A 25,000-nucleotide genomic window follows, 5' to 3' on the forward strand; every position below is an offset into this window, starting at 1 on the left:
GGTATTAAGTGTATCTTATTTGTGAAATGGAAGTTATCACTATATTGACATGTATGATTGCAGTGAATCATTTCCAGTGAGAGACATGCTGTCTTCACTTACAGAGTACTGATAGAGGCCTTGCAACAACAATCACCTGAAGCTTAATATCAGCAAAACCAAAGAGCTTGTGGTGGATTACCAGAGTAACAGGATGCCCCCTCTCCTGGTTGGCATCCAGGGAAAGGAAAGGAAGAGGATGGACTCATAAAAGTGGGATCCAAATCAATAAAAAAACTGTACTGGACTTATAACTGTTATGATCTTGGTTTCTGTTTCCTGTTTTAATTTGAAACGTTCCCTTCCACTTGTGTCATGTCTGGTATTACTTCCTGCCCTTGTGTTTTTGCCTTCTCACCAGGTGTGTCTTGTTCCCTTCATTAGTTTCCTCCTGTGTATTTGCCTTTCTCTCCCAGCTGTGTCTCGTTCCCTCGTTTAGTGTGTGTGTATATATCTCTGTCTGTCCCAGTGTTCCCTTGTCAGCATACCTGTCAACCCTCCCATTTTTCCCGGGATTATCCCGTATTTGTACTTCTATCCCGTTTTTCTCCCGTTTAAGTATTTTACCGTACTTATCCCGTATTTTTAACCTTTCAAAAAAAAAATAGGCCTAATTAAAAAAAGTGTAAAGTGGCCTCCGGTAGAGCAGGTGGCAGTATTGTTTAACTTTAGCTGAAAAACGTTATCCGCCAGTAAACACACAGAAGAAGAAAACGGGAACAATAACACAGAAGAAGACGTAAACATATGGATGAGTCACAGTGAACTGGAGATAGATGGAGACGCAGCTGTATCTGCCAAACAAGTTAAAACTTGAGTTGGACAAACTTGTGCTTTTTGTAAAGTGTGCCATTCAAATGTTAGCATTGCACATGACGGAATAAGCGATGTTCGCCTGCAAGAACAATCGTCCAAGCACAAGCACAAAAACATACACTGTCAATGACTTCATGTGTGACAAGAACTGTGTCGGAGGCAAACCAAGTGACCAAAGCGGAGGGAAAGATTTCGATGCTTTGCGTTAAAAATAATGTAGCCTTCAGCTTCAGTGTAGCGGACATGTTTCCAGACTCCGCTATTGTAAGGAAGTCCTCGTCGGGGGAAACAAAAGCCACAAAACTCATCAATCATCAAATAAATTGATGATAATAACTAATAAATAAAATATATACATCTTATAAACATGTCTGTACAAGTAATACATACTTTAAATAAACTTCTGCATTTCCTGAATGTATATACCCGTCCCTTATGTGTTTACTTTTACATTGGTGGATGAGAGCTATTAAGATATGGGCAGAGTCCGGCAAAAGAATTCCCTTATTTTGAAATTCCAATGATGACAGGTATGCTTGTCAGTTCGTCATGCATGTGTCACCCTTGTTTGTTGTTGGTTCCTCGTTCCTCCTCGTGGTCCCCGTGTCATCCTGGTTTGTCTTTTCAGTTTATTTTTTTCCTTTTGTAGTGATGGCGAGATGAAGCTTCATGAAGCATTGAAGCTTTCCATCCAATTGGTTCACTCATGGGCCGAAGCTTCATGGTGCTTCATTTGCTCTACTGCGCCATCAAATGGACAATAAATGTCAAACCGGCAGAGTGATTACATGGCTTTGGTGTGTGAAGCTTTGAATTTAATAAATGAATGAATGATGTTTGTGATGCCAATACATAAATGATGGACTTATTAATATGGTGTCTGTTAATGTTAGAGGAGTCAAAAGAGAAAGTGAAGACAAATTGTGGAGAGGGTTGTGATGTGAATGTGCTTGTGTTACGTCAGCATAGATGAGGTGTTATTGTTGTTTCCACGTTCTTTTGAACACAACGGACACTTCACCTTTTAAAATATCAGAAATGAGAAGAAAGACATTAGAACAAGGGATGCGCTGTGTTGTCACATTTATTTACAGTATATCACGCTAGTTATTATTACTATGTGCATACCTTGTTAGGAGAGATCAGCTCAAAATGTTCCCAGATAGGGGGAAATCTCCTCCTTCTTGCTGGTTCCATCCCAAAAAAAAGAAGCTCGAATAGATTGCAGACAAACGCGCAATAAAGTCCACAAATTATGAGGGGCATCAATTGCGGTTCACTCCCCTTATATTTTTAACTTTTCGCACTCCAAACCCGCAAACCAGTTCCTGAATCAGTCACGTGGTACGGCAGGTTGGCAAGGCTTCAAACGTCACCACATATGTCATCAACACAAGCATCGATACGCGCTTCACAAAAATCTTCCGCGATTACTCGACATATGCTTCGAAGCCGCGACACGGAAGGACACATCACTAACCTTTTATATTTTTGTTATTTTGTAAGCTTTTCGAATAAAGCCCTCTTTTTGTTAACTTCCTCGTCTGCCGTTTGCATTTGGGTACTCACATTTTCCTCACGTGACAATAATACTGAAGCTCAGGAAGGGACACAGCAGGCTGTTGTTCCTGAGGAGAGTCAGATCATTCAGTGTGTACAGGCTCCTGCAGATCTTCCATCAGTCGGTAGAAGCCAGTGCTCTGTTGTTCACAGTGGTGGCATCAAGGCTTGGAGGTCAGCAGTCTCAACACGCTGTTAAGGAAGGCCAGCTTGGTGGACAGTATGGATGCAGTAGTAGGGACAAAAGGGACACAATGAAAGCCATTTTAGAAAACCCTTCTCAGCCTCTCTACACTGAGCTGAAGAAGATTGAATGAAGGAAAAGATCAAAGCCTGGGAGTTGTTCCTAATCCGAGTCAAGGGTCTAAGGATAGAGGATGTTGTTCGCTGTACAGATTGTTAAAACCCATTGAGGCAAATGTTTGATGTTTAATACAGGAATATATACATAAAATTGATTTGACTTGACTTTTTGAAGCTTTGTTGTTCATTTTCTGATGTATGCCTATAAGTGTCATTGAGAGAAACATTAAACAGAGTCAAATAATTTGTATGTTTTCACAGGCTTGGCTAATAAAGCTGATTCTAGTAGAACACACAGTTTCAGACATCACAGTCGACAATGCTTCACATATGAATGTTGCTGAACAGATGCTTCACACACGTCACAGAAGATCTGTACACTCAGCAACGTTTTAAAGCGGGCATCCAAGAAGTGTCACCAATTCAATATTCAACCAAATGTGAAATATGGTCACAAGGGAACCTTTGCAGAACATTTGGATGTCACGGTGAAATTGACCTTTAAAAATGTGATCACTACATCATTTGATCCTATTAGACATTGGTGTGAAAGTATTTCATTATTAGCATATGACATTTTGAGTGGTGGCCAAAAATGCGTTTTGTGAGGTCACAGTGACCTTCACCTTCGACCTTCAACCTCCTTCACCACCTTGAGTTCATGTGGACTTTTTTTTTTTAACCATTTGAAGAAATTCCCTGTTCACCAGAATGGGATGGACGTACGTACGGACAAACGGCAATGATAATGCCTCCGGCACAGCTATTGCCGCCACAAAAAGGCAATTTAAGGCTATGAAGCAGTCATGAATAAAAATGGCTCCACATGCAGAAGCCATACATCATATTTTGCATTCAAAAAAGGGCTTTCTGTGTTGCTGATCAATTTGAAAAAAAAGATCAAATGGATACTCTGTTCCCACCTCTTTCTCCTTGATCTCCCTCTCTTCGTTCCTCCTGTGGTGCAACAACAACAACAGCAGAAGTAGCACAAGCATGCTTTGCTGTGGTACGGTACTTTTTTGGAAATCTCCTCATCTCAGTGGCTTAAGAAATTAGAGATTCATTGGATGCATCCACTGTGTCTCAACGGCTGACAGAAAGAATAAATGTGCTTCTCTTTGTAACGATCACTTCAGGCCTTCACTATCTCTCATCAAGCCCCAAGAAAAGCAAGAAAATCACACAAGCAGGCTCTGATCGAGTCTCTTAATTAGACCTAATGGTCCTAATTCTCTCCTTCAATACAAAATCCTTTATTTTCTGCCTGATTTCCAGATAACAAAATGGATTATGCTCCCACAACACGAGGTGCAGAGTGATTTTTGAGCTTTTCATGCTGACAACAAAGATAACTCCTCAGATTGGAGGAATGTGCAGTTTACTGATTATTGCCACCAGCAAGAAAATGATTCATATTTCAAGAATAACCAGGCAATGGAGGAAAATCAAATGTCCTTGCAATCAGGGATTTTCAATTTCCAACAGTTAGGATTGACAAAACAAAAATACGTATTGCTGCAAATTACTAAAAAACACCTTCTGAGTTACTGTAATGTCTTGCTATTTATTTTTATTTTTAAGAAGTGACATGACTTTTGATCTGAGCAAAAACATTGTCTGGTGCTCAGCAGAAACTCTCGTTCCCTTGAGACAGGGGTCGGCAACCTACGGCTCAGGAGCCACATGCGGCTCTTCAACCCCTCTGCAGTGGCTCCCTGAAGCTTTGACAAAGAAAAACATGGAAATAAATAACATTATTTTTGATGTATTTTTTTGTTGCACAGTGGACAATCTTTCAAATGGAACACCTCTTTTCTTGGAGTTCGAGGTGATATTGTGACACTGAAATACATGTAATTAAATTTTTACATTTCGTCCACTAAAATATGAGTCACATTCTCCTGCGTCGATGGGCGCCTCTTCCTGCAGGGGGCTAATATTGAGTTTCCGACCCCGGATAACTCGGTAAGCTAACTATGGATAAAACTAAAAAAAGAAAAGTCTCGGAGGAAAAAAGAGTTTAATTCTGCGTGGACAGATACATTTGCTTTTACTGCCAACGATGCTGGCTCACCTGTCTGCTTGATACGTGGCGAGAAATGAGCTAATAACAAAAAATGTAATGTCGAAAGACATTTCAACAGACACACAGCATTTGCCGAAAAGTACCAAGCTGGAGCAGAGCAAATATTCTTTCAAGAAATGGATGAAATCTTCAAACTCAACTACTACTGCTAGTTTTGTGGCCGCTCAGGAGATAGTAGGTCGTGGACAGCCGCTCACAGATGGAGAATACATGAAAGAAGCATTCTTAAAAATATCAGAGCATCTATTTTCAAAAACAAAGATGAAATTGTTCAGAAAATTAGAAATATGTCTCTTCGCAAAGACCGTCAAGGACAGGGCCATTAAAATGGCAACACACATCACCAAACAGCAAATAGAGGACATCAATTCAGCTGAAGCACATTCAATCGCCTGTGATGAGTCAAGTGATGTAAATGATGTTGAACAGACAGCGCTGTTATGCAGGTATGTGAACTCTGATGTGGTGCAGGAAGAAATAATTGAGTTGATACCGCTAAAGAGTTTGGTGTTGTCCTAATAACGATTACAAATAACAATACAATCTCAACATTCTCCTTTGTCTTTCAGTAATTTCATAAATGCAACAAATATAGTATAACTATATACACAACTTAAGCCGTGTTATGAAATATGTGTTGCGGTTCCAGACACCTTTTATTTGGTGGAAGAGGTGGCAAAATGGCTCTTTTGATACTAAAGATTGCCGACCCCTGCCTTAAGAGATGTTGTATAGTTTACCCATTTTCTGAATATAATATGTCCGTCTGTGTGCTCTCTGCTTTTGACACTAATTTATTTATTGAATTAATAATTTTACGAAATACACTTATTTAATATCCTTTTGAGAGTTGGATAAGAGAGTGGTATCGATCTTTTACTTTAAATTTCTAAAAGAAATCAAATCACTGTATTTTCCAAAATGTTTTTCTTAAAGGCACAGGTGAGTTTCTGGTGCACTTAACACAAACTAATGCTCACTTAAACCATTTAAAACACATGCTGCCACATTGTGACAAGAATTAAATTCATGAATGGTAAGTATACTGGGTGTTCACACAAAGGATGTAGTGTTCACCATGCACACAAACACATTTATTAAGGCACATGTAACGTCTAAACTGTAAATCAATTGCAGTACAGATAAGTACTAATAAGCATTTGACTTGCTCTCATAACACAGTGTGTGTGCAGCCTAGGATTTTCTTTCTCCTCTCTTTCCTTGTTTTCACTGATAAGCAACTTATGGTTCATGTTGTTGTTATTCTTACAAAACTTCATTATAGATTGTGATCACTTCTCATCTTTTGGGCACATTGTGCATCACACGAACGCAGCGATCGCGGTGCTTGCAATCCATTTTGATGAGCTTGCTCATTAGCATTGGGAAATTGAATGAAATGGACATAAAGTCTCATCTTCTCTCTACTTCTATGCTCAATTGAATAACTAAGTGAAAAGTGTGATGGTCAAAATTAGAGCACGAACCAATCCAATCAGCCTTTCATCTCTTTTTCTCCAAGGCAACAGTATGACCTTTTCTACCTCTAATTGGTTTACACAAAGTCTCTCACAGCTGCACTGAAACTTGGCTGGATAAGTAAAGGCTCTTTCAAATGTCTTTTGTATCCCCCCATGTAAGGGTTTTACTTGTAGCAATAATTCACGCAATGTCAAGCATGATGAGAAAATAAATTATTTTTCATATACTGTGGAAAAAAATGTCGTCCTTTAAAGTTCATTCAGGCTAATTGATTGCTCAGCGTACAAAATCAATCCGAATCGGAAATCTTGTGAAGAAATTCCAAATGTGGTTTTGTGTGGAGCTAAATAGTTTTTTTTTTTATCAAGTTCTTCTAAGAGTTTAATATGTTCTTTTTGGTGAGGCCAAATGGTTGATCAGATTATCAATGATCTCCTTGTGATGTATAAATATTTCCAACGTTCTCCATAAGGTACACCTTATACAGTCACAAATATGGTATAGTATTTTTTTATGACATTATGGCTTTTAAGACCCTTTTCATACCACTAAAAGGAAAATAAATACCATAAATGTGACAAAAGAAAATAGTAGACTACAGTTATTGACAATTAATCTGGGGTGAAAAAAAGTGACAATGAAGCAAATCCGGCTTTAAATTGCGGATTTATTGTGAATAATATTAGTAACGAGTGCAGCGCAGCCTCAGGTGCGTCAGCCCTTTAGAACAGGCCTTGAGAAAACACACATTGTCAAATACTTACTGCAATACATTTCAAAATCAATACATCAAGTTTCAGTTATTCCAAGAAACTCCAATAACACCTGTACTATCTAGTTCGTAAACAAACACCGGTGTGCTGCTGCAACCCTGAAGATCCCAGAGTGCAGCATGAATTGATAGAATAATCCCATGTACTATAGATATATACACTATAGATATATATTCTGTATGTCATGTTGAACCCTGTATATCATCACAAATGACTAATTGCATGCTCATTATTGTTCTCTGTATCATACAGTTGGACCTCTTTACAGTCGAGAAGTGTAAATAGTATCTCATGTTATTCATTTATGAGGCTTTACTGTTGAAGCTTCTAAACTACATCCCATCTCTTCTCTCATTTACATCTAGTAGTACACAATCTAGTACCTCCTTAACTTTCGCTCATGTACACTATAATGTTGGCAGAACTAGTTTCAGGGACTATGTACCTTTCAAGTGGAATGAACTGCAAACTGCCCTCAAACAAGATTCTTATATTCCCTTTGAGATTTTTTTTTATTATTATTTAGTTCCTTGTTCATTGTGTAGATTTGTTGTTTCCATTTTGCTGATTGTGTTCTTGTTCTCAGGTCTCTCTTGGAAATAAAAAAGTAAATCTCAAGGAGACTGAATATATATGATTAAATACAATGAATATAATGATAACCTACAATGCCTCTTTTCCTGCAAGTTGAAGCAGGCATCTGCAGCATGTTGTCATTACTGTGCTAATTATTCTACCATAAGAACAGTTTCCACATTGGTTTACGTGCTTCACTCTGCACAGGAAGTGGGCATTTTCTGTTGAAAGCTGTTCCAATGACACAGGTGTCCCTATTGGAAGAGAGACGAAGTTACACAAACATTATGTGCAGACTCTCGTCACCAATATTGTCGTCTTTAAACCTGTCGTTGCATAATCATGTTTATTTGAGATTGCGGTGGTCTCATTATAAGACACTGTGTGTATCTGTATAGTCTGAGCAAACCTTTAACTCCCTCAATGTTTATGCAGTCTGAGCTGACTCTCAGAAATGACTCATTTAAAATGCCTTGGCTGTGAGGATGCTGGATGCTAGGGATGTCAAAATGAATCACGGCATGCAACACATGGCACCAACTGTTTTGTTTGCCGGGCTTCTGTTGTTGGCACAAAGTGATGCTCACTGCCCATGACCCGCGATTGCACCGGATGATGAGTTGAGACATGCAGGCTTTCTGAAGTTCCAGAGAGCATCGCTGTCTCTCTGGAACTTCACCGCAGTGACAGTCTGTGCTTTCTATGGAGCTTTGCAGTTTGATGGGCCAATTTCACAGAAATGGACTGAGCTTTTTCCTTGAGTAATCTTTTTTCCTCCCGCTTAAGTGGGTCTCTTAGAAAAATATCAGGAGTAGATGTAATATATTTCTGTTGAACATAATCATTCAACACAACACCTAGGATTTCAAAGAGATCTGTGTAAGCTGCAAATTCATGTTTTTTATGTCAGTCCTAACTCATTACAGTACATCATATCATGTGTCATTTGTCCAACAGTTTTAGGAATCTACTTTACTTTTAGACATTCATGTTTATATAGAACGTTATCTAATATTTTTTAGGGTATGATTTTGAATGTGAAGCGTTATTGCTCTAGGGATAGTCGGTCGGATAACAACTTTGGTCAGAAATATCTCATCAACTATGGATTGCCATAAGATCTTGTTCAGACATTCATGTCCCCCTAAGGATGATTTGAATTGCTTTTTGTGATGTGTCTCTTTTCATCTAGTGCCATCATCAGGCCAAACGTCTAATTTGTCCAATACTTTGTTTTATGACCAAAAACGGTGCTTCCCGTTAAGTGCTAACACCATATGTTAGCATGCTAACAGCATATGTTAGCATGCTAACACTGAATGGAGAACATGTAATACCTACTTAACATCAGTATTTTGGCAATGTTGTAGGATTAATTCAGCATTATTTTTATGAGAAATGCAGGAAATAAAAAAAGAAAGTGACAAAGCAAAGACAAGCAAACAGTTGTCCCATTATTACCACGGTCGATCAGTCTGGTGGAAGGTGTAAAATGGTAATGGATGGTGCGCCGGGATGGCTTTAGCACTTGCTAACCCAGCATTGTCACAGCAGATGTCAACGTAAGCAGCCTCTGAGCCATCAGTGAGCCGGCTTGTGTCTAACCGAGCCGATGGATCAAGTGCTTGATGGATAACATAATGTCCCTGAAAGGACAACATATTGCAATTTTAATCATGCCCAGCTGATTTCTAATGCTTTTAGTGTCAGTAGTGTCGAGCTAGGTATACCTGCATTAGCTCGGGTTATTATATTTGTGAGTGAGTAGTTTTTAAGTATACCCCCACCCCCCTACACACATACACCTCCTAATTCACCCCTCACACCACCATCAGTATCCAACATCTAAAGACGGGAGACTGCGTCAGAGCAAGGGAGAAACATAATCAAATCAAATTTATTTGTATAGCCCAATATCACAAATTATACATTTGTCTCAGTGTGCTTTACAGACTACAGGTTACGACACCCTCTGTCCTTAGACCCTCGCATCGCACAAGGAAAAACTTCCTAAAAGAAACCCCATAATTAAAAGGGGGAAAAATGGAAGAAACCTCAGGGAGAGCAACTGAGGAGGGATCCCTCTCCCAGGACGGACAGACGTGCAATAGATGTACAGGATAAGCAACATAGTACAAATACAACATTTGACAGAAAATGATGTTGTGTTGAAAAAGAGAAAGTATGGATGAATCCAGGAAAATGTCAAAAAGGCTTCCCGGTGTCCAGCAGGACCAGGGCAGCAGGCGCAGCCACGATTCCTGATCCTGACGTAAACTTTATCAGTGGCAACCTGCCACATGAGACACAGAAACTCCGGGGTACCCCGGATGAAGAGTTAATAGCATACAGATAGAGAGGGAGAAGAAGAGAGGGAGGGGAGGAGAGAGGAAGAGAAGGAAGAGAGCAGGGAGGTGTCCCCCGGCAGTCTAAGCCTATAGCAGCATAACTAGGGGCTGATCCAGGGCAAACCTGAGCCAGCCCTAACTATAAGCTTTATCAAAAAGGAAAGTCTTTAGCCTACTCTTAAATGTGGAGAGTGTGTCTGCCTCCCGAACACAAACTAGAAGCTGGTTCCACTGGAGAGGAGCTTGATAGCTGAAGGCTCTGGCTCCCATTGTACTCTTAGAGACTCTAGGAACTACAAGTAACCCTGCAGTCTGGGAGCGTCAAGCGTTTAAGACAGAGCCTGGTGTTAATCAGCTGTCCTGATGTCTCCATATCGCGTCACCTCGAGGGTTGGGTATCGTTTGGATTTTAACAGTTCCGGTTCCGATTCCGGTTCCGCTTATCAAACCTTAAACATATGACCGACAATGATGACTGGTGTGGAGTGAGAGAGGGAGAGACTGACAGAGACGTCAGCCGAACCGAACAGCAATCAGCTGAAGAGAAGTAAACCTGCTGTCTATGGAGGAACAACGTGCCACAAAATGTATGAGTGCCATCCAGTCCAAAGTGAGCGTCAATATGCCTATTTAGGAACTGATAAACAGCACCGGAATTTTCTTCTTTTTTCTTTGCGTCCACGGTACCAGGCCATTTAAGATTTGGTTTTTACTTGGAGCCGAGTTTTGGTTCCTGACCCTAGTCACCTCTAAGAAGATATCGCTGTGACACACGAGGACCCCCGCAGCTAAAGCTCTCTCCCTCGATCCTCTCTTCTCCAATACGTCTGCTGACACCAGAGTGGAGACAATTACCAGAGCTCAGAGAGGGATTGTGAAAAAAAAAAATGAAGAAATAATGTGAAGATGAAAATGACCGACTCCAACTAGTTTCTGTCGCTCGTTTGCTGAATAAAGAGCAATATGTCCCTCTAATCAGAAATGGTGTGTGCGTACTAACTAAAAATAATATTCAGCCCCCAGTGTGGTGGAAGATGACTCTGATTAGATTAATAGTAACTTGTGCTGGAGGATGTAATAGGGTAATTCATGATTTTCGAGATTCAAAGCTTGTGGAAAATGTCTGATTAAATTGTACAGTGTGTCTAAAAAAAAAGATCCACAGTCTGAAAAAGGTAAAAATATCATATTAGTCACAATAGCTGTTGCTGGTGATACCTCTCACCTTGACTCTGACTCCCGGCGCCGACACCAGCTAGTCTCTCATGCCTTCTTCCACTTGCAAATTTGTTTTTCACACTTATTTGCAAAAACAGACCAAAGAAATCACTAATAGCCGACAGCCCATTTCCCACTCTCACATTGTATGTGTCACCTGTGAGCTACCGACTTTCCAACTCTTTTAGCAGAGCTTTTAAATTACATCATATTCTCCATATAAACAAAATCCACCCAATGCTTTAAACACCCACTGCAGAATTTCAAGGATAATCATAAATGTCAAATGATTACTTTGCAGAATCTTTGCTCTGTCAGCCTTATCACTGTAGCACAAGGGCTGGTGCTTATGAACTACATCAAATCTGCACTATCATTAAATAAAGATCCAGGAAATAAAACTACGGTTAATAAAATATCCAAAATCCCAGAATGCAGTGTTTTTGCAGCCAGACCCATACAAAGAACCATAAGTCAGGGAATCTTGGAATATTTTATTTTTTTGTATATTTCTCTCAACGGTCCACATACATTTATATGCCCTAGTAGCCCATTGGTTTTGGCACATACCACATACACACATGGTGCACTGTTTGCTTCGTTCCCCTCAATCTCCGCATATTTTCCTGTCTATCTAAACTGTAAACAAGCAAAAAGACAAATAACTAACAATAGTAAAAGTTATTATTTTGTTGCCTGTTTTGGCTTCAGTCCTGAATCCTTTTGTTTTTTGTTTTGTCCCTCATTTCATTACACCTGGTTGGGGATATAGCTTGGGGCACATGTGACTATAGATGTATAATGCATTAATCAAATCTGCTCAATATGCACAAAAAATAAAGAGAATGGTTATAAAAAGACAAAACAGTGTCATGCACAGTATACTGTATCCACACAGGACTACAGGCTCTCGACTATCCTCAACACACAAACACACACAAACAAACACACACACACACACACACACACACACACACGTATATTGTGGGTGCTCAATTTCTTTTCAATGTTCCTCTAAGGTGGGGCTTTGGGATTTGTGACCTTTTCCTTTAAGACCCTAGCTTCTCAAATCATTTCACCTTTCATGTTGTTTATAGCGTTCAACTAACAATACTGCACATGTTTAAAGGCTGTATTGGACGTCATCGTATTTGTGACATTCAGTCCAATTTTTTTGAAATCTTAAACTAGCAGCTTCTCATACACACAGCAGCTACTGCCCTGTTTCCTAATTAGTGAACATGCAAGGCTACATTCTTATAATAAACACAGTTCCCTTAGAGGAATGGAAATTCTTTGAAGATCTCCCAGATTGTCACTGTGGGCTCCAACTGGATTAGCCCTCTATGTATTATTAATAAGATGTGAAAAATCAGATGCAGTAACTGGGCTGCTTTGCTACTGTTTTGTTTTATTGTCAAATATTATAGTTTCTAATTATTTATTTTTATTAGTCAGTGATGTGTGGCGAGTCTGCGTGTAAATGGATTGCACTGCTCTCCCGTTCTCCCCGTCTCTGTGTTGTACAGTAGGATGGGTTCACGGAGTCCACTGTACATGCTCTTTGTTTTCTTTGCACCCTTGCTTGCACTATGAGAAGCTGTAACCCCAGTGCATGCTAGTTCGATAGTGTTTGCTTCGCTTGACTACCTCAATAGCAGGCTTGAGAGACAGATGCACCATGGGAAAGGAAAAAATGAGTGGTGTCCTGCCTGCTCCTGAAATGCTTAAAATAGCCAATGCAAATGGAAACTATTAATACTAACGTTGAAGTTTTCTCCCATAAACCATAGACTCGGAAGAGCAGCATTTTTCCCTTTGTTTGTTTAAGACAATGTGTTGTTTTTAGTTAGTTAGGCCTAATTAGGTGTTAGAATGAGGCTGATGTTTTACATTGTGGAACTGTCTTCATGCAGGAAACACTCTAAGGGTGTACTCCAAGAATGGATGAAACAAATGCCAAATTACTTGAAAATACATATTCAAAACTGTGTTTTTTTGTAGATGAATCATCCATCAGCCTACTGCTATCATTCAAAATAGCAGCAAACATCACACCGAGCAGCTCAGTATGATACTATGCATATTGCCAGCTCATGGCAATGCAGCAAAAAGTAGTATACGTGAAAAAGAAATCACTGTCCAATTTCCTCTGAAACTGGTACATTTCAGCATTTTCATATCACTCTTGCCAGAATATCCTTGCTTATTTTTTTTACAAATTATAAATCCTCTCTGAAGCAGATAGCGGTGGGTTTCTCTAGACTTTTAGAAACTGTGGATCCAGAATGGCTGGAGCACTGTGAGCGTTTGCAGCTGCTTTACAGACATCTGTTGTTATGGTTGGCATTTCTATCTCGTCTTTGAAACTGAGGTAGGATATAGTATGCTTCTGTGAAATGGAAGCATCCAAAGTTGTTTTGGGAGGAAATGCACAGCGTAATATGTTTATCTCAGTGTAGGAAAGGTTATTCCTCCCACAGTCTAGAAGTCCAGCTGAGATGATCAAGCAGATAGGCTCACAATCTCACTCCTGCCATACAGGCCGCTTGATTGGTTTATCAATTGACCTCACCTTGTAGCACCATATTGATCCTACAGCTCTTTTTAAATGCCATGTCATCTGCACAGACAATGATAAAGCAATGGAGGTTTTGCTACAAAATGATATATGTCACTTGAAAAGTTCAAGTTAAGATACTTTACACAAAAAGTAATTATATTTAAGAGCCTTATGTGACATTTTTCTGGTTAAATCTCGTATCTCTTTAAAGACAATTACCCCATCAGAAATGTGTTTTGCTTATTGTCACCTCACTCCAGAAGGCTGTGTTCACATTCATCACCTGAAGGGTGAACGTTTCTCTATTCTGCTTCGATCTCACTTTACACTAAACACTTTTGTGACATCACAATGGAAGCCAACCGTGGTCAAGTATGTAACTTACACAAGTGTGATGTGGAAACCAGGAGGATCTATTGCAGTTACAATGAATTGACGTTTCAGTTAAGTGTAGACATTTTGAGGTCATTTATTTTTCCTTTGGGAAAAAAAACACATCAGACACTTAATTTTTTTCCCAGCAGATAGTTTTTCTTATAAGTCTTTAAATATGTCTCTAGATCATTTTTGAATACTGAGTAAATAATAGATACAAAACAATGCAGGTATGAATATCAAACCTGCATTATTTAATGTGTTGATCACTAGGGGGCAACAGAACATTTACATATTATCACTTCAATATTTATTTTAATTTAAAATCTCATCCATCTACGTTAGCAACAGCCTAGAACAGAATAGACTGAAAGTCTTAGTGGAGCTGAGATGAACTACGGAGTCGGGAGATATTTCTTTGTGAGAGCGACTCCTTTCACATTACACATTCTTTTTCATTAAAGAAAGAAAATGTTCAATAGTGCAGCTTTAAATGTTTGACTTTGCCAACTTTTATACGGAGTAGCTTACAATAACTGCAAAATAGTTCATTATTAATATTTGAGCTGCTGCATACAGTTTTAGTTAGGAATAACATTTAAGGCTGAATTCCATACAAATGAATCTGCCTTGCCTTACATCAAGTTGGGTGAATTGCGGGAGACAGCTTTTAAAAAGAAAGGTCAACATTTGTGCAGAAGTGGCCGTGACATCCGGACTTTAAGATTCTAATAGGGCTCATGTTCCATAAACCGCTGATCCTGTACTTCATCCTCCTCATCCTCCTCATCATCCTCATCATCGGGGTGATTGTCTTAGACTTAAAGTTTTTACTCCTGAGCCTCATGAGATATTATAATATTACCCCTTATGACATAAAGGAGGAGGGTCTCTCTAAGTAGCACACTTACTTTTTGTCTTATTGTAGTTCATCCACAACATTTAAAAAAAAAATGTAATTAGGGATTCTTTCAGTATACAACACAAAGTCGATGCCTGTCTGCGTTAATAGGCCAAAAGCAGACAGAGATGTTGAAGGAGAGAGGGGGGAACAAAACAAGGCAGACAAGTCAAAGTCAAAGAAGAGGGGAGACAGAGAGGAGCATTAAGAAGAGATAACTAAAGAAAGAAAGGATGAAGTGAAGGTGAGGAGCAGAGGTGGGGGCACATTAGGAAGGGAGAAACAACTGTGAGAACGGAGATAAGAGGTTGGTGAAAAAGACTAAGAAAAAACAAAGAAAACCAATACAAGCGGGAGAGGGAGAAGATGAGCCGGATAAACAGAGATGAAGTGGCTTCAGTTGGGAGGAATACTCAGAGTTGGTGAGGTAATGGCGGGGTGAGATGTGGCCGGCGAGAAAAGGGAAACAAGAGAAAGACGGACACATGAAGGATGCAATAAATTAGAGAGGACTTCACTCCGGGGAGGCAAACGAGAAAGGAGAGGTGGGAGTGGGGGGGAATAAAAGAGGGGAGGAAGTGATGGAGACAGAGAGGGTGAGAAGGAGTGTAAAAAGGCAGAGTGACAGAAAGAGAGAAAGAAGGAGGAAGCGGAGTGAGTGATGTCCAGAAGGAGCACAGTGCTGCAGTCTTCTCCCTGCTGTGGCCTTGATGGGAGTATAACACGCCAGCAGCCACAGCATACCATTCACACACACACACGCTCATTTAACATCACTTCATCACATCCTCCGAACCCTGAGTCTTACATGTATTTCATTTGCGCATAATACTGATAAGTTAATTGCAACAATCAACGTGAAGCTTGAACACATAACCTTGAGTTTTCGTCTCTCAGCCATTGGGAAGCAGTCATGTTCATTCAAGGCTAAAAAGGGTTATCCGTACCTTTAGAAGTGGATAATGATCCAGGTACAGTACATTCACAAGTGGTGATTCTACCTGTCGTATTACCCTTGATTGCGCAGCATGACAGAAACCACATATATACTGTAGATATATAGAGAGCCACATCAGTGTCTGTCACAGTCAGAGACTAATGTGATCTACCACCTAGCTCCAGTTCAAGAGCAATCCTTTTTCCTCTGCTCACAATCCTCACATTTTTCAAGGCTGACATGGAGTGCAAGGCTCTGTGTTACTGTCCATGAAGCACAATCTGTGGAACATGCCTGACACTCACAGACTCCATGCAGAAGCTAGAGCTGAGTACTTGACAATTCTCCCTGTCGAAGGACCAGAGTGTTGTTATTAACACTAATGGAGAGTACCATAGAAAAAATAGACCCCACATCTTTCTTTTATCTTTCTATCCATCAATCACTGTCAGTCCTTTGTATTTCATCATAATCCCAAATGTCATGTTCGATGTAGTGGCATGTAGCCTCACAATGTAGAATGAACATTGAACTAATAAATCTGTATATAAGTATTTCTTCTACGCAGAATATTCACAAGGAGTATTTTAATATGATATTAGCATTTAACCAATAGTTATCCCCTGGTAGTAGTGTTATTACCCAGTTGTTCCTTCTTTACCTAATATTTGGTATTATGTACAATTTGTTTTACAAAGGCAGTTGTGAGCATCTAAGATTAGTGACTAAGCCAAGGCTTTCATTTTGAAGCATCATTTAATGATTATTTGTATTCTATTTATTGTTGATGTTAAGTAAACGTCTTATTAAATAACCATCTGTGATAATTTTTTGTATATATTTGTCACTGCAAGTGATCCGTTGCATATCTTCAGCTATCATGTTGTTCTAAAACTGAGTGTTTCATTAGCTACAGTGACTAAGCCTTTTAACCAAAATGGTGAACTGACTGCAGTCTCTTGGCCCTGCACTCTTTGTTGCTTTGTGGCTCTGTCACAACCAGTTGACATTGTTTCTCATAAGCAACTCTTGCCAATTGACATATTAGTTGCTCAGCTGTTGACATGCTACTGAGAGGCTTGGTCACTTCTAGATAATGATCAGTTCCAGCTTCCATTTTGCTGTTGACGATCCTGACATTTGTTTGCAGACTACTAAAAGCTTGTTGTTTTCACACTGTCAATATTGGAGTAGCATGACATTTTGCAATCAAAGGTGCAGAGTGCTCTTTTGTTCAGAATGGAGCATATGAAGCATACGTCTGTTAAAATTGTTTAAGCTATAGTACAAAGTGTCTGAGGAGCTGTATTGGAGATGTTTGGATTCATGTGTGATTGTTTCTTGCATGGATCGATAAGTTTGATGCAATCAGAGCCTTCGAATAGAAGAAAACAAAAGGAATTATGAAGCAGGGATAATGAACAAAATTATATTAATGCTTCACGGGAGGAACTTTGTTACTGTTTCAATAAGCCACATGCAGCAACATTCTCTTGAATTTCTTTCATATTTTCTCCTAATTTTCTATTAAGAAAACAATAAGATAATTCAACTCCAGATGCACCAAACGTTCTGAGTCATACCAATCTGCTCTTATCCAGGAGTGCTGAACGATCAATCCCACTTTATCATAAATTAAAGTGGCGTGGCATATTGTTCATTTTTGCATAGGTAACGCCCCCTTAACACTATATAAGGGCAAGAGTTGTGCCGTGTGCAAATACTCTTGAACATACCAAAGTATTGGAGAGATGCCACCATAGCAAGGCTGTAACTGGATGAAGAACTTCAGCAGTTGTGAAAGTACACAAAGTACTGTACTTCAGTACAATTTTGAAGTGCTTGTACTTTACTTGGGTAATTCCATTTTATGTTACTTTATACTTTTACTTCACTACAGATCAAAAGAAAATAGTGTATTTTTTAATCCACTAAAATTATTTCATAATTTACATTACTTTATAGTAGTTAATTTAAATATTTAGATTATTAATACAAAATATTATCAACAAATAAAACGTGTTATTATAGATTAAGTGTTGTATAGTCTAAATTGACCAAAAGTATTTATTTCATAATCAAACAAATATAATTACTTTAACACATATAATAATAATAAGTACATTTTATCATATATAATATACTGTATATATATATATATATACATATATATATATATATTATCATATATATATTATATATATATATATATATAATATATATACATATATATATACGTATATATAATACGTATATATATATTATATAATAACGTATTAATATATATATATACTATATATATTATATACGTATATATATATAATATTATATCTATAATATAATATATATATATATATATATAATATATATATATCTATATATATATATATATATAATATTATATATAATATATATATATATATATGATATATATATATATATATATATATATATTATATATCTATATATCTATATCTATGATATCTATATATATATATCTCCTCATATCCCATTTATATCTCTATCCTATCTATATCTATCCTCTTCTATCCTCTCTCTTATATATATCTATTATATATCTATATCTCTCTCTCTTCTATATCTCTCTGTCTCTCTCTCTCTATCTATATCTCCGTATCTCTCTCCCCGTCTCTCTCTCTCTCTCTCTCTCTCTCCTCTCTTCTATCTCTCTCTCTCTTAACTTCTCTCTCTATTTCTCTCTCTCTATCCTGTCTTCCTCCCTCTCTCCTCCCTCTTTCTCTCTCTCCCCGACTTCTTCTTCTCTGTGTTCTCTCTCTATTCTTGTCTCTCCTGTCGTATCTCTGTTTCTCTCTCTCTCTATCTCTCTCTCTGTCTCTCTCTCTCTCTCTCTCTATGTCTCTCTCTCTCTCTCTCTCTTCTCTTCTCTGTCTCTCTCTCTGTTCTCTCTGTTCTCTCTCTATGTCTCTCCTCTCTCATCTGTCTCTCTCTCTCTCTTCCTCTCTCTCTCTCTCTCTCTCTCTATTTCTCTCTCTCTCTCTATCTCCCTCTCTCTTTCTCTCTCTCTCTTCTCTCTCTCTCTCTTTCTCTCTCTCTCTTTCTCTCTCTCTCTCTTTCTCTCTCTCTGTCTCTCTCTCTCTATCTCTCTATATCTCTATACATACATATATTTAAAAACAAAATGTTTGTTCTTATCTTGGTAAGAGTGCTCTCGACCACTCGTAAAATGAAGTTCAGCCTGAATCAACCCTTTCATCCACTGCTGTTCGTAGAAAGCAAATTTAATTTAATGGCCTTCCTATGCTGCCTTATTCTGCTACCTAACATCGAAGGTGACCGCTCTTCAGGTCATCATCACAATTAAACTACTGCTCTGCAAAGAGAGGAGTTAAACATTGTTCTCAGAAAAGTCATCTGTATTGTCATTAGCACGCTCTAAGCTGATCTAATATTCAAAACTGTGTTTGGCACTTTGACTTGCTCTTTGAGGACAGGGGGACATTTATTTATGCTAATAATATGTTTTCCCCATAGTAGTTAATTGCTGAGGCAACAAGGCTAATGCAAGTTCAATGTGACTGACATTTTGATTCAATAATAAAATAATAAAATAATAGTCAGAAGGAGAGAGTGCACTTGAAATACACACACCCTATTAAACTTTTTATTTTAAGTGTCCTTGAAATCCCTAAGCCTTTTTCATTCAGGTCTGTGGCTTAATGCATAACAGTTTCATTAAAGAAGGATTTTAAGGTTGGCTGAAAAGATATTTTGAGAGACATTAATAAGAATCATTTGAATGGACAAAAGCCGTTTCTCTGTTTTTCAGCCGGTGCCCTGGTTGTTTAATGTAAAATTGAAAATTCAGACTGTCATGTGGGGATGAGACGACTTGTGTCTGTGTGTAACCCCCCAAGCTGTCGAGTCCACACATCTCTGACAGCACAAAGCCCGTAGGAGCACGCACACACACACACACACACACACACACACACACTCTCTCTGAGACTCCCTCATTTCTACAGTGGCACGGCACGCACATATGCACTTCCAACAAATATGTACCCAGAAACACAAAAAAATACACGCTTAGATCCAGTTTGTGTTGTAGCCGCATGGCAATGATCCATTTTCATCTTATTCAACATTGCCCTTTCCTTGACACTGTAAATCTTGCTTGGCCTGAAACATATGTTCACAGTCTTAGTAGGAGGATCCCTTGGGCATGTGGCACATCTTCCCACAAGAACCATCCAAGGGTCCCTGGTGAGTGGCTGGCTTGTTCAAAGGGCTTGTGGGGATATTGAGGCTCAGCCAGAGGTGGAAAGGTCCTGGAAGTCTGCGGGCATCAGAGCATTACAATTACTAGGGGAGGATGGAGTTGCCAGGTTATTTTCCAATCCGCACAGAGATTCAGTTTCCTCTCATCTAGCCCTGATCGCTGATGCCTGTCAGAGGAGTCATGGCCACACCTTCTGCATCCCCTCCCAGCAGAGTGACTCAAGTCAAGCATGTCAGGTTGCTTTAAACAAGCATAATATTATTGCAGGGAGCGAAATGCTAACAAGAGATGTGGATGCTAATGAGGAAGAGCAGCAGTCATTTAGGCAGGGAAGGAAAACAGTACAGCAAAAACCACACATGGACTGATGGATGAAAATAGCATCTATTATGTAAAAGGATGTTTTAGGATGAGCTCAGGTCAAGTATGTGATAAATGCTAAAAGATTGCGTTTGAGCACTTTCCTGTGTTTTCACATTTGCTCGACTAATTCTTTCACACACCTCTGACTGCATTCTGTAACCCAGAGGGTGAATTTCAGTCATGGAGGTTACCAGATGGTTAAGTGTAATAAATAGTGTTTTTTTCCCCCCGGTTAAGTGTATTACCTCTCATCTCTATTCTAACTTTAATCCCCCAGCGGTCTCTTTGTGCAACAAAGTTGCACTCCAGAGTGGAGGATCACAGCTGACCACTGATCCCGTCATGGCAGACTTGGCCTTCATGTCTTGTTATTTGCTCTGAGGACTTGCACAGTGCTTATAAAAGTGTCCCGCCTGCTGATTATCTCTCCAAAAGACCAGAGACCAAAGCTGTGAACACAGAGACTGTTGGATCAGGCTTTTCCACAGGGGCGAGGATGGCAGCGTGCTCCATCAAGAGAAAAACAAAGTTTCAAAGTGGCATACACAGCATTAGTTACATAGTAATAATTATGCAAAGCATTAACTCCCAACATGGTAATCCATTACTCCTAGAACACTGTATTCCTAAATGGTGTAGGGAAAAATTAAATTAGCTGTTAATATAATTAGTTATTTTACCTTTAGAAGAATGCACTTTTTGTTTGAGACAGAGAAAGCAATGAATTGTTTTAATTTCATTGTACTTGATGTGTGTTCAATTGAACTAAAATGAGAGTGATGCACTTTTAGTAGGCAAGTGGCAAGTGCAAACATGGCCTGGCATTGGCAAGAAACAAGTGGTAAAAATTGTCCAAATATAGAATTACAGCAACTTTAAAATGTACAATAAATAACCTACCTAATCTAATCTACAGTTCCTGCACATTACTTTTCTGTGATACATCTGAACGAAGCGTTTGCACTGACAGCATACCAAGTACGTTTCAACTTTAAGAAGCTTATTGTGTAAAAGGAGCATTTTTTTAAACCTTTTTTGAGGATTGTTTGGGGTTGCGATATATATATATCTATATAATAATGTATATAATAATGTATAATTATATTGAAACAACCATACTTAAGAGCCTGCCGTTCATTATCCACTGCTTATCCAGCTCTGGGTGGCTGTGGCAGCAGGCTCAGCTATAGCCATGTCCTCCAGCTGTTCCTGGGGCATTTGGAGGCCAGACAGGATATGTAATCGCTCCAGCGTGTTCTGGGTCTGCCCCAGGGTTTCCTCCCAGTTGGTCGTGCAAGGAATATTTTCACAGGGAGGCATCCTGATCCGATGCTCAATTGCCTTTAATTATTATAATAATTAAATTAATTATTTGATGTGTTGGGAAATACATGTATTCACCTTTTTGCTGAGAAGTTTTGTCTGGACTACGTCTTCGCACAGCACAGGGAAAAACTCCCTAAAAGAAACCCTACAATTAAAAGTGGAAAAATGGAAGAAATCTCAGGTAGAGACTGAGAGCCCTCTCCCATGATGGACAGACGTGCAATAGATGACTTGTGAGAATAAACAATATAGTAAAGATTACAAAATGATGTGATCAAATATGAAAAAGATGGATTCAAGATGATGTCAAAAAAGCTTCCCAGTCCCTCCAAAAAATAATTTTAACATGGGATTCAGGCAGGACCATGGCAACAGGTGCAGCCACGATTCATGATCCAGACAAACCTTTAATAGTGGCAACCTGCCAGATGAGAGACACACAGAAACTCAGATAATGATGCCCCAGATGCTGAGTTAGTAACATGGACATGAATGCATACAGATAGAGAGGGAGAGGAGGAGAGAGAGATGGGGAAAGGAGGAGAGAGGTGTAAGTCCCCCGGCAGTCTAAGCCTAAAGCAGTATAACTATGGGCTGGTCCAAAGCAAGCCGGAGCCAGCCCTTACTATAAGCTTTATCAAAGAAGATCTGCACTCAAATGTGGAGATGGTGTCTACCTCCTGAACACAAACTGGGAGCTGGTTCCACAGGAGAGCAGCTTGATAGCTGAAGGCTCTGGCTCCCATTGTACTTTTAGAGACTCTAGGTACCACAAGCAACTCTACATTCTGGGAACGCAATGCTCTAGTCATTAATGGCTTTGTAGGTCAGGAGAAGGATTTTAAATTGTGTTCTAGATTTTACCAGGAGCCAGTGCAGAGCAGCTAATACAGGAGTAATATGATCTTGTTTCCAAGTTCTTGTCAATACACGTGCCGCAGCATTTTGGATCAACTGAAGAGTCTTATGGGATTTTTTGGAACAACCTGATAATAAGGAGTTGCAGTGATCCAGCCTTGAAGTAACTAATGCATGGACTAGTTTTTCTGCATCGTTTTGAGAAAGGATATGCCATAGTTTTGTAATGTTGCGTAAATAAAAGAAGGCTGTCCTTGAAATTTGTTTCATGTGTGAGTAAAAAGACAAATCCTGAACGACATCCAAGCAGCATATCAAATGTTTTATGTCCTTAAGGCATGCTTGAAGTTTAGCTAATTGATTGGTTTCATCTGCTTGATAGATATAATTCTGCATAACAATGTAAGTTTATGGAGTGGTTCCTTGTAATATTGCCCAAAGGAAGCAATAAAGTGAATAGAATTGGTCCAAGTATAGAACCTTGCGGGACTCCATGACTTTGGCTGTCATGGAGGATTCATCGGTAACACGTACCAACTGAGATCGCTCAGATAAATAGGACTTGAACCAGCTTAGTGCGGTTCCTTTTATGCCAACACAATGTTCCAGTCTCTGTAGTAGAATGTCATGATCAACAGTGTCGAAAGCAGCACTGAGGACAAGACAAGTCCTTTGTCTGATGCCAATAGAAGGTAATTGGTAACTTTGAAAACCCTCAAATAAAATATTGTCTTTCTTTTGGCACTCTAAAACTCGCCTCCAACCCTGCATATAAATTACGTTTAATACATGTACCATTATCACTAAAGGAGTCGGGAGAGAGCAGAGGAGGAAAAGAGAGTCTCGCTAGCTGCCAAGTAGTAGTACAGTAGCTAACGTTAGCAGAACTGAATGTAAACAACTGTGGATTTAGCGCAAGAGTCGCTAAGAGAAGGAGGATAAGGAGAGAGTTATGATACATTAAAGTGGTATCTTCTCAACTTTTAGCAAAAAAGTGAATAAGAGTTTCCCCCAAAATATCAAACTATTGCTATTTCTGGTGAGCCCAGACACCATGTGTAGAAAACTCATTTTGTTCCCTTGTATCTGTAATCTCATTATTTCGGTCATTACACAAAGCTCATGACCATAGGCGCAGGTCAGGAAGGTAAAAGTTGAAAATAGGTCAGCCAATATCGAGAGCTTCATGCTCATCTCTCTCGTAAGTCCAGTACAATGGCCTCATCTGCTGGCACCAACCCAACTGCTGATGTTGTGTTCCATCTTCTTCCATCGCTCACCTGAGAATAAAACCCTGAGATACTTCAACTCCTTCACTTTGGGAAGATCCTAAATTATTGCATTAGACTAAACACTATTCTTTGGGGTTTGATGGCAGTCAAGATTCTGCTGTTGTAAAGAATTATCTACTTACTTTGAAAGCCTTATACAAAGATTCTAATGGTAAAATTCCCTCTCTTTACAGGTGATCCTGATTCTAACCAAGCTGTACGATTTTCATATTGGCAGCGTCACTGAGAGCACTCTTTGGAGGTGAGTACAAAGGGGATTTTTATTCATGAATTATTTACAAATAGATGTCTTTGTACGTAATGCTGCTTGGAGTACCAAAGGGTAGAATCAGCCTTGCGATATGATCCTGTGATTGGCTTGATGTTTCAGCTAATTGACCAATCAGTATAATACATGCTCCAGCGGCTGACAGCTAAAAGAACCGACTTGGCTCACTGTGGTCCACCCTTAAAACAAATGTGATGACTCCTCCATCTCTATTTTGCCAATCATTAATTTATCATTTTCTTGTAGAACCATCTCTTTTCCCACCTGTCTGCGATCACTATGTTTCTTTTCCTCATCCTCTCCCCTGGTGCTGTGAACAGCATGTTCTGCTGTCATGCACGGTCAGACAGGGCACACAGTGTGGAAGATGTTGTTTGCTATGCTCTTGTTCTGCCGTATTTTCTGATGTACTGCCCTTCCTCACCCCTACCGGGAATAAAATAAACACACAAAGACATGCACAAACACTTAAAGAAAAACAATACATCACCAAAAAGGGTGGGGAAACCCATTTCAGATTATTGTGGATTGTGTAACATGAATACAGTTATTCCTTTGTCAGGTGATGCCACACTAATGACATTGTCCTCCTGGACAAGATTTGACCAGTTTTTTCATGGAAACAGTGTATAGTTTGGGACAATTGGGTCCT

The 25,000-nt window shown here is 39.2% G+C and overlaps 1 protein-coding gene across 1 annotated transcript in view; it reads left to right on the plus strand.

Annotated features, from left to right (window-relative positions):
* Positions 1–25,000, plus strand: part of sorcs3a (sortilin related VPS10 domain containing receptor 3a) — a 207,764-nt gene that overhangs the window by 58,536 nt on the left and 124,228 nt on the right. Inside the window, exon 2 of the mRNA XM_029437432.1 lies at positions 24,254–24,321. Within this exon, the coding sequence (XP_029293292.1) occupies positions 24,254–24,321 (68 nt within the window). The remainder of the gene's footprint in view (positions 1–24,253; positions 24,322–25,000) is intronic.

Source organism: Cottoperca gobio, chromosome 1, assembly GCF_900634415.1.
Source record: "Cottoperca gobio chromosome 1, fCotGob3.1, whole genome shotgun sequence".
Lineage (NCBI taxonomy): Eukaryota > Metazoa > Chordata > Actinopteri > Perciformes > Bovichtidae > Cottoperca > Cottoperca gobio.